Source organism: Delphinapterus leucas, chromosome 14 (genome assembly GCF_059928025.1).
Source record: "Delphinapterus leucas isolate spDelLeu-1000000601 "Yukka" chromosome 14, BTC_Dleu_Yukka2, whole genome shotgun sequence".
Taxonomy (NCBI): Eukaryota; Metazoa; Chordata; class Mammalia; order Artiodactyla; family Monodontidae; genus Delphinapterus; species Delphinapterus leucas.
Genome location: NC_143142.1, coordinates 18,206,977 through 18,220,297, shown reverse-complemented (window position 1 = coordinate 18,220,297; position 13,321 = coordinate 18,206,977). Strand labels below are relative to the sequence as shown.

At 45.1% G+C, this 13,321-nt stretch overlaps 1 protein-coding gene across 3 annotated transcripts in view; it reads right to left on the bottom strand.

Moving 5' to 3' along the window:
- Positions 1-36: 36 nt before the first annotated feature.
- CORO1C (coronin 1C) overlaps positions 37-13,321 on the bottom strand; it is an 83,306-nt gene continuing 70,021 nt past the window's right edge. For all 3 annotated transcript variants that reach the window (XM_022550891.3, XM_089894611.1, XM_089894610.1), the window contains 8 exons: positions 11,132-11,261; positions 8,366-8,547; positions 7,067-7,186; positions 6,116-6,220; positions 4,491-4,636; positions 2,441-2,498; positions 2,094-2,339; positions 37-996 (listed from right to left, as the gene is read on the bottom strand). In XM_022550891.3, the coding sequence (XP_022406599.1) occupies positions 877-996; positions 2,094-2,339; positions 2,441-2,498; positions 4,491-4,636; positions 6,116-6,220; positions 7,067-7,186; positions 8,366-8,547; positions 11,132-11,261 (1,107 nt within the window). In that variant the 3' untranslated portion in view covers positions 37-876. The remainder of the gene's footprint in view (positions 997-2,093; positions 2,340-2,440; positions 2,499-4,490; positions 4,637-6,115; positions 6,221-7,066; positions 7,187-8,365; positions 8,548-11,131; positions 11,262-13,321) is intronic.

The following is a 13,321-nucleotide window of genomic DNA, read 5'->3' as shown; positions in this document are numbered from 1 at the left end:
ATTCTATGTGTGTAACAAAACCGCAGAAACACAGGCTAGTTTAGGTTCGATTATAATCATCTGAAGCACAGGATAACCAAGAAGCAAAGTTCCATTCTGGTCCAACCACCCCATTTCTAGAAAAGAGAAAGGGAACGATTCGATATGAGCTTTTTTTTGATCAGAAGACTCAATGGAAAGGGAGGGGTGGGAATATGGACCCACGTGATTTTTCAAGTCTTCCTTCTATACAGTCATTAAGATGACCAGGTTTGTGCTGCAAAGAAGCCAGCAGTGTGGCTACTGCTCTGATTGTTCTCAGATGAATGTTTATACAAAATAATATCTTCATTTAGTTTATAAACATACACAGTGCTGTCCCTTTCAAATTAAGGAGAAAAAAAAACCCCACACACAAATACTGCAAAGTAGCAAAATACAAAGAAAAAAAAGCTACTTTTGGTTTTGGCAACATTAAAAAAAAAAAAAAGAAATATAAAAAGCAATGTGGCATTGGTCCCTGTTTGTAAAAAACAAAAACAAAAAAAACCAAAGGTACTTGGGCAGGACACTGAATCAGAATTGGTTGGTTTTCTAAAATTCAGAATATCTGGGATTATCAAAGTAGCACTTTTGTCTTTTAGAAGTTCACAAGTCACATAACACTTAAAACATCAAAAAAAGCTTTCTGGTAAAAAGCTCAGCTTTTAAACCACATTTTGTTTCTGCAAATTTGGGAGACGAGTTGAGTCCTTACTGGAATGTGGCCTATCGCTGGTCGACAGATCTGAAATGTCTCCAAGTGGCAGTGCCTCCCTTTCGCCCTCCCTGGGACCACACCAACTACCAGCCACGAGCGCGCGTTCCTGCTCCGTCTGCGGGGTGGGGGGTGGACCTTCAGGCTGCTATCTTTGCCATCTGCTGTTCTAACTTGGAAATACGCTCATCTTGATTGCAGATTGTGTCTTTTATAGATTTGATCTCTTTCAAAATCTCATCCAATTTGGCTTCATTTTGCTAAGGAAACAAAAAAAGAGGGGAGGGAAGAGGATGACTAAAAAGCAGCAACGTTCAGCACAGGTGGAATGCACGGGGTATAACTGTGACCTTCCATTTTGGAAGTGGCAGGCTGCAGCAGCCCGGCTGAGCCTTGTAGGAACGCCAGGAATGCTGGCTGGGCCAACTGGCACCCACAGCAAAGCAACAGTGTATCACAGCTCCTGGCCCCACCTGTGCGCCTACCTGGATGGAGACTCCTGGGACACAACTAAACTGCAGGAAGAGACTGATCCCTGCAAGGCTGCCCCATATCCCAACCACCCCGATCAGCCAACTCCAGCAGGAGCATCTTCTACGTGACCAGGGTGACAGGTGACCCTCCAGAGGCTACTGAGCTCCTATCAGCTCCTAGAAAGGTCCTTGGGAACTATATCCCTTGCCCTGCCTGCTCCTCTAAAGAGCCCGAGCTTCTCCCTCGTGGAGCTGGTTCTTCTGCAGGAAACCCTGCAGTCCCCAAAGTTGTGGTGCCTCATGTGGCTTGCTCGGTCACAGTCAAAACACTAGCTCCTGAGGGCACTTTGCCTCTTGTCTCTGCCACCTCCACATCGACAATTCCCGGCCCCTCCTGGCCTCCAGAACTCCATTCTACAGCCTGCAGACGCCAGCCCCCTCTCCTCCCTGGCTCGACCCTGCTCTCCCGTGGCCACAGGGGTCTTCACTGTCAGCCTCTGGTCTCCATCACTCCCCTGAAACGATTCTTGCCAAGATGCCCAGGATCATCTCTGCCTCTAAGTCCCACTCACCCCAGATCCTTCTGCCCCTCAAACACTTAGCAACTTTTTAAATCTCTCACCACTCCCTCCTTCCTGAGACCTCATCTTCCCGGCATCGGTAACAGACTGACTTCTATCCTGGTCATCATAAAAAAGAGAGCTAAAGGAGTCAAACTCATAAATGTCACGTGATCAAGGTGGTTCCTACAAACAGTGCCTGTTACCATTACTGAACCCCATCCGTCCAGCGGGGACAGTGCCCGCAGACGCCCAGGCTGGCAGGCGTGTTCGGGAGGGCCAGGCTGAGCCGGCCCAGCACGCCCCAGGCCCTGTGGTCCTTACCATGCTGGCCGTGTCTGCGGTCTTCTTGGGGACACTGATCAGGTCGCACTTCTTGTTTGCCGTGGGCTTGCTGTCCAGAATGTTCTTCTTGACCACCTTGAGGTCCCTGTTTTTGCCGGGAATGTATCCGTGCTTCAGGGAGATGAGGAGTGGATCTGCATTCCTCCCCTCGAACCACTCTTCCGCCTCCAGCGCCGCTTCGGGCCCCGCCGTGTCAGGGTACAGGTCATCCTGGAAAAGGTCAGACTACACGAGACACAGTGGAGAAATCCACAGGTAAGGAAGGGAGCTCTGGGATTTTTAAAACCTTTTAAAAACATGGATTGCCTAGACAACTGGGCACTTACCTTCCTGGGGACAGTCATGATAATAGGCTCACACTTTCTCTCGTGAAGTTTGAAGAATCTTCAAAGAAGAAATAAAGGCAAAGTTGCATTAAGTGAAACAGGAGGCCAAGTAACAGGCTTAATAATTCACTCGTACATTCTGTGTTTGCCCATCACCTCATCTGACGCATCGTGGGGAGCAGGTAGAATTCAGCGTTCCCATTTCACAGAGGAGAAAATAGAAGCTGAGAGTAGCTATGCTAGGGAACAGCGGATAGGAGACACGAACAGAGGCCTATGCATCACGGTGACAGTCAAGTTCCAATTACCTGGGGGCAAATCAACTGTGGGGAAATGATTAACACCACCGACAATGAACCGCTTATGAGAAAATTACCAAGCCAGAAGACAATTACCAAGCCAGAAGACAGTGAACACCCATGTCTCAGAGAGTACCTATGACCTGGATGCCACGTCTTCTGCCAACGAGAAGTGGCTGAACTTTCGTTAAGTGTAAATAGGATTTTTAAAAAGGAAACGAAAACAATCCTAGAATTAAATGTTGGCATCTGAGCAAACCACATCATGCATAACACTCAAGAAAAATCTGGAATTATCCAGGGTGTGGGAAGAGTAGGAAGACCAAGCCCAAAACCTGTGCGGTTGGCCCAGTGGTGGGAAGGCTGGCCTGGGCTGGATGGCCAGCTCCACCCCCCACACCTGGGCATGTGCCCACCTGACCCAGCCTCGAGCTCCTCATCCACATGGGGGGTAAACCAGCACCCGCCTCACAGCACGGGTACAAAGAGAAAGGGGATCCGGGCCATGTGATTAGCACAGCGCCCAACACGTAACCAACGCCCCAGAAATACTGAGTAAACAGGAGGCGTCCTGAATGACTTCCTTATACAGTCATCCCTCGGTATCTGCGGGGGGTGGGTTCCAGGAGCTGCCGCGGACACCAAAATCTGTGGATGCTCAAGTCCCTTACATAACATGGCATAGCATTTTATATTCTAAGTCATTCTAGATTACTTACAATACCCAGTACAACGTAAATGCTATGTGAACAGTTGTAAACACAAAGTAAATGCTACGTAAATGGTTTCCCATGCGCCACAAATTCAAGTTTTGCCTTTTGGAACTTTCTGGAACTTTTGTTTCCAAATATGCTCAATCCTTGGATTTGGAACTCGCAAATACAAAGGGCCGACTACGTCTTTTAAACTTTTAGATGACAGTAAAATAAATGTGTTCCCAAATCCTGAATGTAATTTTGAAATTCAGATTCAATCTGTTTTGAACCACATTTTGATTAGTTTGATTTAAACCACAATTTAGAATTATCTGTGACAGCTTTCCTTCATTTTTCTAGCTATAGAGTTGAAGGTATTATAAAAAAAACAAAAGCAAAAAGAACCGTGCAGTGATTAATATTAAAAAAAAGGGCTCATAAAGATTTCTTATATTTTTAAAGACGTGTCAATTATTTGTGTGACCAGGTCAGCACGCTTAGAAAAATGTCCATATAAACGCAGCGTTATAAAAACTCCACAGAGTAGTCCAGAGAGGCAGAAGTTACAACACAGCCAAGCTTCCTAAGCCAAGCTAACCTAACACCCGCTGTGGAACTTTGTTTCTCTAGTTTCGGATCTGCGGGCTCCACAACCCGGTTTGGAACCTGGCTGGTCCCTCTGCAGGGCAGAAAAACCATCCCTCATTTCCATCCCAGGGACAGGCTCTTCCTGGTTGCCTCCCAGGGGACACTGGCCACAGTCTCAGCCTGAAGACAAGCAACATGGTTTCACTACTTAAATTAGGGTGTGATACGCCCCAGTGAAGCCTCTTAACCGCTGCATTTCAAGTTTATCATCTGAAGGATGGGGAGGGCACAGCTGGATGAAATGATTTTGAAGGGTTTCTTCTTGCTTTCAAACTCCACGTTTCTAAGAACGGGCAGGAAACAAGATACTAATTCTACGATTCTTCTGCACACACACAGGTAGAAAGACTCAGGCATGGACACGAATGGCGTAAGCAGGCTGAACACTTTCCGATACCGATTCTTTACCTGGCAATCTCACATTTGTTGACATCGAGTCCCCTCTTGGGCATGTAACCCATCCCCCTCTGAGGCTCCTTGCTGCTGAATGTGTTGAGGTAGTGGACATACGGGGATTCGTCCGTGATCTCAAAATAGCGGATACTGCTGTCACCCTACAAGGAATCGGAGACAGGTTTGCGTTTCACGTTAGCCGAAATATCTGATTTAGGTGGGTGTCTCTCTCCTCTATACACCCAGCACTGACTGGGACTCCGCTACGCTGGCTGACCTTTCCTCCCCTTACGAGGCTTGCCTCGAGCACATGATGGTTTCTCTTCCTGGCAGAGCAAGCCCTCGCTTGTGCAAGGCTAGCTCACCCTTTAAACAGCCTCCTCTGCCTCCTCCTGAAGGTTCTGACTTTCCTGCACTGAGTCTGGCCCCAAGTCAGAGTCGGGGCAGAAAGGTTAACACCTCCGCCCAACAACTGCGCCACAACAAACAAACAGCAGACCAAGAGGGGCTAGCGGGCAATTACTGACTTTTCAGCATACCTCCATGGGCACAGACCTGAGGGCGCTAACACCAGACAATCGGATAATAAGAAGTAAGATTTTTCTAATGAAGAGACATTAGTTTTAGTGAGTAACCTTTAACTTCAGAGGAGAATGCTATCCCATTACAATGTGTCAAGTTCTGTGATAATTTGGCTTAGAATGGTCAGATTTTTTTTGAAGACCTGAAGAACGGGCTAGCCTCTCTCAGTGTAAATAACTGTCTGCACAGTTACATGAACGTGAACAATGAAGGCAGTCCTGCCTGAAGGGAGAGATGTGTGTGTAAGAAGAAGTGATAAATAGCTAGGCAGTACTCTGCCCTAACAACCCTCTCCTTTCTCATATTTCCATTTGTTTCAATGATGTAACTATCTAAAGCAATGGAAGACAAGCTAATCATACACTATTTGTTTTCTACATACTCACAGTAACTTTCCACCCAGTGTTAGTAACATCTGGGTAACAATGCAGTCTATGGCAGCTGTTAACATCTCAAGTAAAATGACTTTCAAGGAAACAGACAAGATCTCAGTTTCTAAATAACTGACCTATAAAAATGTCAAGCAGGTCTGCAGCCCACTCCATCAACTGTGAACAGAAGTAAAACACCCCCAGCTTCATCCCCAGCAAGGGACTATCTGACAGGTTTGGGGAAGGGAACATATCAACAGCTCCATTTGTATTAATTCATTTATTTCAACTACAAAAATTCTAAGGGAAATTGAGCCTACAGAAGAATGAGGAATACTGAGGTCTTTACCTTCTAAAATGAAGTAACAGTAATGATAATAAAGCTACCAACACTTTAGTTAGGCAGAAATCATCAGGCAGCAGGAAGGTGTCCTGAGTTCAGTGTGGGGTCTTCTTGTAACGACTGTCACCTCCTGACACTTGAGTCAGGCCATGTAATTGCAAGGACTGGGCCTTAACACTGAACTCCAGGAGCGAGAACCCTCTGGAGAGTCTCTGAGGCCCTCAAAAGCTTATACCCATGGAGCACTATTCTCTATACAATTGCTCATCTACTAAATCTCTGAAGGATAAACTTTTCTTCTTACAGGATTAAATTTAAGATCAAACAGCAAAATTACTGTTTACCTTTCCACATAAGTAAATGATACTGGTGTCGGGGTCATAGAAAGGTAGCAACACCCCATTGCTAGTGTCCATTTCATGAAGAGCAATTGGTTCCTCCATATTTTTCTGGGAAAAAAAAATACACACACACGCACACACATTTTTAAAAGGTGAATTTTTATAAGATGATACATTTTCATCCCTAATTAAGTTACCCATTTCCCTAAAATAATGAAAGTTTAAACAATGCACATATGATATTCATACATGTAATTACCAATAGGAATACTAGATGAGATCCAACTCACTGAAAATTTGGCAACATAATGCACACATCAGTGTGATCCCATGACAGAGATTAGAGCCTATCTCCTTTGTGACTGCTTTCTTTTTTTAAAGTACTTTTTTCTTATTACAAAAATAAACTCATGTTCTTTTAAAAATCAGAAGGTACAAGGAAAAACATAAAAATCATCCCATATTCCGTAATCCCACGGTCCAGTGGGGGGTAGAAACAATTACCATTTTGGCCTATTTCCTTCCAACATAGAAGCACACACAGATTGGGATCATACCATATATGCAGTTCAGTACGTTTTTCCCACTTGTGCTGTCATGAACATTTTCCCAAGCATGACTATTTTGATTTAGACATTTGATCATGTTCTTTAGGAAATATTTTAACTAAGTTTAGAACTTATTTCCCAAGTCTAAAACACTGGATTCTTCACGCATTCTTTCTAAAATCTACAGTCAACAGAGACTCCTTGGGAGTATCAAGAATGCATTTTTAAAATACATTTCACAGTAAGTCTCCAGTGAGGATGAGAACTTCACATCCAACTTAAGACAAGCAGGAGTTCAGCAAACGACACTGAGAACCCTATCATCTACTGACCAACCCAAAGGCCCGCTCAGAAAAGAGAAAGCTCGAGGCTGGGGAAGGGGTGGCAGGGCTGGGAAGGGGCATACCGGGTTCCAGAGGGCCAGCTGCCGCTCGCTCATGCGGCTGAAACCAGTGGTAAAGACGTTGCCGTCAGCCAGAAAGATGGCCCTCATGGGTCGGGCTCCTTCATGTGCTTTCTCCTTCTCCTGGGCGAGAGAGCAAAGAGGCAGCTTACACAGTCAGACTGCAGGAAGGAAAAGTGGGGGAGAGCGGGGGCTCAGACAGTGAACCCCGCCACCCCACATGGCACTCACGTCAAAGGTGTGTGTGTGTGCGTGTACACGTACGTGCACGAGCGTGTCAGTACTGGCCACCTCCCCTCCCTGAAGGAGGAGGAAACAAAGCGACACCAAGGGATCTGGCCAAGGCCCCTTGGCTGGTGAGCGAGCAATCGCGCCAGGTCTGGACTGAAAGGCCTCAGTCCTTCCACCAGCCCCTGCCACCAACCCAAGTCCAGGCTCTGCAAAAACAAAACACACGAAACGGCTCTGCCAAGTCTTTGTTTCTCAAGAGTATGATAATAACCTGAAGGTGGACGGTCGCTACAGCATCTCGCAATTTCACAGGACAGAACGTGGAGTCTGGCTAACCCGTTCCTTAGCCTCATCTCTTCAGCAGGAGCCCACCAGCCCCACCCCTTGGAAGGTTCTAGTGGAGAAAGCACGGGGTATGGGGCCTTGATAAGCACCAGCCATGCCTGTCACCCGACTCTTGAGAATTATCACTGGCCAAGAGCCACCTTCTCAGAGAAGGGCCGGGACGAGGCAGAGTGGGGTGGAAGTGAGGCACCTCTGGATTCAACACTTGCAGTATCAACCTGACTAAAGGCCCGAGTGTCCATCTTTTGCTGTGATTTGTGATTCTGTGGAGGCCTAGCTCAGGTGGCAGAAACGGGGACGCTGAGCTGTGGAGAGAACCCACGGCATCTTGTCAGGCCCTTTAAAGACCGACTGGGGAGCAGCGGAGAGAATCAACAGATCCATCTGCAGTCCTAAGCCAGCATGCAGTAAACTCTGTGGGTTAGCTGCTCTAGACTTGCACATTCTTAAGCAAACTGATAAAGAAAACTTTGTTTCTTTGTGAGAAATGGTTGCCAAGTGAGAGGGAAGGCTTGGGTAAAAGCTAGAAATGCACAGCTCTGGAGAGAAGGGCAACTGGGAGACAGAAGCCTGGCCGAGACTCTTCTGATTCACAGTTTGGCGTCTGCACACAGCAAAGGTCCACGGACTGGCAGTCCCAGCCCCTGCGGTCTGCCTTAAAACGCAGAAAGTTCTCACTCCCTAAAGCGCTACACATACTGGGGCTTTTCTCCTAAGAATACTTACAGCAACAATCTCCTGTTTCCTAGGATCGATTACTCTCACTTTCTTGTCTTTGGAGGCTGTGCAGATCAGACTGCCGTTCCGGTTCCAGCTCACGTTGTAAATCATGTCCGAATGTATATCGTCCAGGTTTAAAAGGGCTTCCCCCGTCCCCACGTTCCAGACGATGATGGTGTTATCACAGCCTGAAAGCAAGCAGGGATAAGAAACGCCTGCACAACAACACATTTGTGAAAACTATCGATACAAATACAGGGAGGATAAACACACCTATGTATTGAAATGGAGATGCTAATTATAAGAAGGCTTACTTACTGGCAGTCAAAAACTGATGTGACCAAGAAAAAAAGAAATTTGTGTAAAAGAAACACATTAAAGGAAAAATACAGCTTGTGAAGTTTGGGCTCATGTGAAACAAAAACACCAACCAAACAAAGAACAACAGGAAAATTGAACCCTATGGTTTTTTTTAAGAGTTAACTGGGCTGGTGGACCCTGAGTGATCTTAAGTTTCCTTTTCTAGTAAAACAAGCATCAGAACGAATACAGCTTCTTTTTTTTCCAGAGGAACTAAAAATAAAGGGTTTAAATGGTGGTTTAGGAGGCTCAAGACAAAGACTGGATAGCAGGTTATTCCCATCAACCATGCTGTTAAGACATGGTCTTGCACAAAAGCATGTAAATTACAAGTGAAGGGAAATGCCTAGCCATCTGCTCACAGCAGATCTTTATCTTTAAAAGGGGAGAAAAATAGGCCAAGACTGGCCTGATTTGAGAAGCACAAACTGTTGTCAAGTGTCGTCAAGTGTCGTCAAGTAGGCACGTGAATTCAGAACCTGATCCCCAAAGAGGCCACAGGTCCACTGAGCCACAGCCCCTCAGCTCTTCAGTTCCATCCTCCCTTCCCTCCAGGGCTGGCCCCAAGTCCCCGAGGCCCCTTTAAAAAGAGGCACCATTTGCTGCTTCCAGGACATTAGCTCAAGGATGAAGCAAAATAAGGGACGGACATCCTGAAGATGGATTCTTGTCAATAAGCCAATTCTGCAAGCACTTAGAAAAATTAGCCACTAATAACCAGGACACCTACGTTACCTAGGGTCAGAAGTAGGAAATGGGTGAAAAAAACTGTACGACAGACAGTATGAAAAGTTGGAGCTAAACTCTGCGATGGAGATTTGACCCATCCTCTGCCTCGTTCATCATAGGCAAATGAGTAACTTCAGCCACTGTGGATGGATCACATAGTCTTAAACTATGCAAAACTGTGCACAACGGTGCAATCAACCATTCTCCTCTGCGTGTAAAAGGGAGACTGGGCTCAGTCTGCTGATGATACCCTAGATTTGACCTCGATGAGGCGGCCAGTAGGGTATTTTCCATGAGGGAATTCCACCTTTGGAATTGTTTTCTCTCCTTATCAGACTGAGGTTCTGGAAGGCTTCCCAGTTATAGTCAATTGTGATTTTAAAAAAGAGACTTACTTTTTTTTTTTTAAAGTAGTTCTTGGTTTCAATAGGTACCAGGCATTAAATTTTTAACTTAACTCACTACGTCACAAATACCTTTCATACCCAGTTAAAAACTGAACTGCTCCTCTCCTTTTTACTGGTGAGGAGAAAGATCTTTAAAATTCTACCACTAACATTAGCACTGCTTTTTTAATAAGCCAATCTTATTAAGGTATAGTTTGCATGAAATACAATGCACCTATTTTAAGTATACATTGGTTAAGTTTTGATACATGTACATATTCATGTAGCCATCATCACAGTCAAGATCAACATTTCCATCACCCCACAAAGCTCCTTCCTGTCCTTTGTATTGCTTCTATAAAAGCAGATAAAATCTCAGATTTTAGACAAAGAAAAAGATTTCTTTAAGATGAAACTTGGAAACTACACAAGTGGGAAACCAATAGGAACACTAACACTTGGTCACAAGGGTTCACTGCAGTGCTGTTTAACAGTGAAAAATCGGAAACAACCTCAGTGTCCAAAAATAGGGGACTGACTAAATAAACAGGTATCCAGACAATGGACTATTAATGGAATCATTAAAAATATCATACAACATGTAATGGCACCTGAAAAGAACCACAGTGTACCAGCAAGTGCAGAAAGCAGGTCACATGTAAAGTGTTTGAACCCATCTTTGTATGTAAAATTGTTTATGGGCACAGAAATATCTCTGGAAAGAGACATCAAAAGGGTAATAATGATGTTTCCTCCGGGTGGTGGGATTGTAAATGATTTTTCTTTTCTCCCTTTTGTTTATATATATTCTCCATAGTACACATGGACTGCAGGTATAAGGAGAAAGATGAAAGTATTTTTTAAAAGGAAGGAGGGTATTTGACTAACAGGATCACCCCAAAGTTGGCGGCAACACCAAAGTTGGAACCCAGGGCTCCTGGCTCCTACTTGGGCTCCTTCTACTACATCAGGAATAATTACAACTGAGGGCCATGGAGGCACGGAGGGCCCCAGCAGGAACCACGACTCTGCTGAAATGTGATTATATAAGTAAGCATGTGTCTGTTCCTAATTCTAGGCAGGAAGTCCACAGGTTCCATTGGCTTTGCCCAAGTGGCCTCGACACACACACATGCACACGGGTGTTGGGGAACTCCCACATTTAGGCACCCTGTCGTGGGTTCCAATGATCTGCTTCACAACTGCCAGCACAGTCAGCATGCGTCTGCTGTTCCCTCCACACAGAGGCCACGAGAAGTGAGGGCAAGGGGAAAGCAGAGGTCAGCTCGGCTCCTACCTGCACTGAGAAGCACGTTGCGGGCCGTCGGGTGCCAGGCCACAATGCCGACTCTCTTTGAGTGGCCTTCTAAAATGACCACGGGCTCAGTCAGGGAAAGGGTGAGTCCGTTTTCTGGGATCTGCCATACCTGTTGGCAAAGGAAGAAAGGTCATCCACATGAAAGCGATCGGCTTTCGCTATCACATTTACTGTGACCATCCAGTGTGAAGCCTTGCTCTGCATAAACAGAACATACAGTGGTCTTTGGATGAAACGCAGAATGTGGTGAAACACGTACAGCTGTTTTTCAAATGCAGCAGGAGAGCAAAGAGCAGAATATCCATAAGGTCTAAAAATGTTAGACCTCTCTGCTTTTATTTACTATTAGTAGAGATTTTATTTTAAATTCCCTGTTAATGGGGCTTCCCTGGTGGCGCAGTGGCTGAGAGTCCACCTGCCAATGCAGGGGACACTGGTTCGTGCCCCAGTCCGGGAAGATCCCATATGCCGCAGAGCGGCTGGGTCCGTGAGCCAGGGCCACTAAGCCTTCGCGTCCGGAGCCTGTGCTCCGTGCAACGGGAAAGGCCACAACAGCAAGAGGCCCGCATACCGCAAAAAAAAATTAAAAAATAAAAAATAAAATAAAATAAATTCCCTGTTAAGTTCAAAACTCTCCAGTTAGAAGCATACCAAAAAATTGAAAGAAAAATACAAAATGACTGAAGCACCCATGAAGAGACGCATTGGAGTGAAAACCCCTAGCTAAGTCCATGATTCTTGAGGGGAAAGCAAACTCCATCCACCAAACCTTCTTGGGGGGTGGTGCAGTTTTTCAAACATCATATTTTCTATAATTCTACATTGAGAAAATGAAAAGATAGCTAATAGCTTTGTAGCATGTACTAAAGAAATCTTCTTACAAGAGAAAAACATTCATTGAACTTCATCAAAATTTAAAACTTTTGTGCTTCAGAGAACACTGTCAAGAAAGTGACAAGACAACCCACAGGATGAGAGAAAATAATTTGCAAGTCATATATCTATCCGAAAAGGGACTTTTTTTTTTTTTTGAGGTACTAGGGCCTCTCACCGTCGTGGCCTCTTCCGTTGCAGAGCACAGGCTCCGGACGCGCAGGCTCAGCGGCCATGGCTCACGGGCCCAGCCACTCCGCGGCATGTGGGATCTTCCCAGACTGGGGCACGAACCCGTGTCCCCTGCATCGGCAGGCAGACTCTCAACCACTGCACCACCAGGGAAGCCCCCGAAAAGGGACTTTTATCTCAAATATTTAAAGAACTCTTACAACTCAACAATAAAAGGAAAATAACCAAATTTTTTAAATGAGCAAGGAATCTAGGTGTTTCTTCAAGGAAGATATGTGAACAGCAAAGAAACACGTGAAGAGCTGCTCAACATTATTAGCCATCAGGGAAGTGCACATCAAAACCACAATAAAATATCACTTCATACCCACTAGGAGTTTGGAATCAAAAAGACAGATAACAACAAGCACTGGCGAGGGTATAGAGAATTCAGAGCCCTCATACACTGCTGGTGGGAATGAAAAATAGTGCAGCCACTTTGGGCAACAGTTTGGAAGTTCCTCGAATGATCAAACACAGAGTTACCTATGACCCAGCAATTCTACTCCTAGGTACCTACCCAAGAGAAATGAAAATATATGTCCACACTAAAACCTGTACACAAATTTTATAGCAGCATTATTCATAACAGCCAAAAGGTGTAAACAACCCAAATGTCCAGCAACTGATAAATGGATACAGAAAATGTGACACACGAAGGAATATATGACCACAGAAAGGGATTAAGTACTGACACACACTACAACATGGATGAAGCTTGATAATGTTAGGTTAAGTAAAGAAGCCAGTGATGACGGTCCGCATATTGTAGGATTCATGTATATGAGATGTCCAGAAAGGAAAATCTATAGAGACAGAGAATACATTAGTGGTTGCTTAGTGCTGGGGGTGGGGGAGGGGTGCAATAGGTAAAGAATACGGGGTCTCTGTTTTTGGGGGGGTTCTTTTTGAGGTGGTGAAAACATTCTAAAATTGTCTGTGGTGATGGTGGTACATATCTATGAATATACTAAAGACCACTGAATTGTACACTTTAAGTGGGTAAGCTGTATGTGAATTATACCTCAATAAAGCTGTTAAAACCAGATATTAAGTAACATTTAA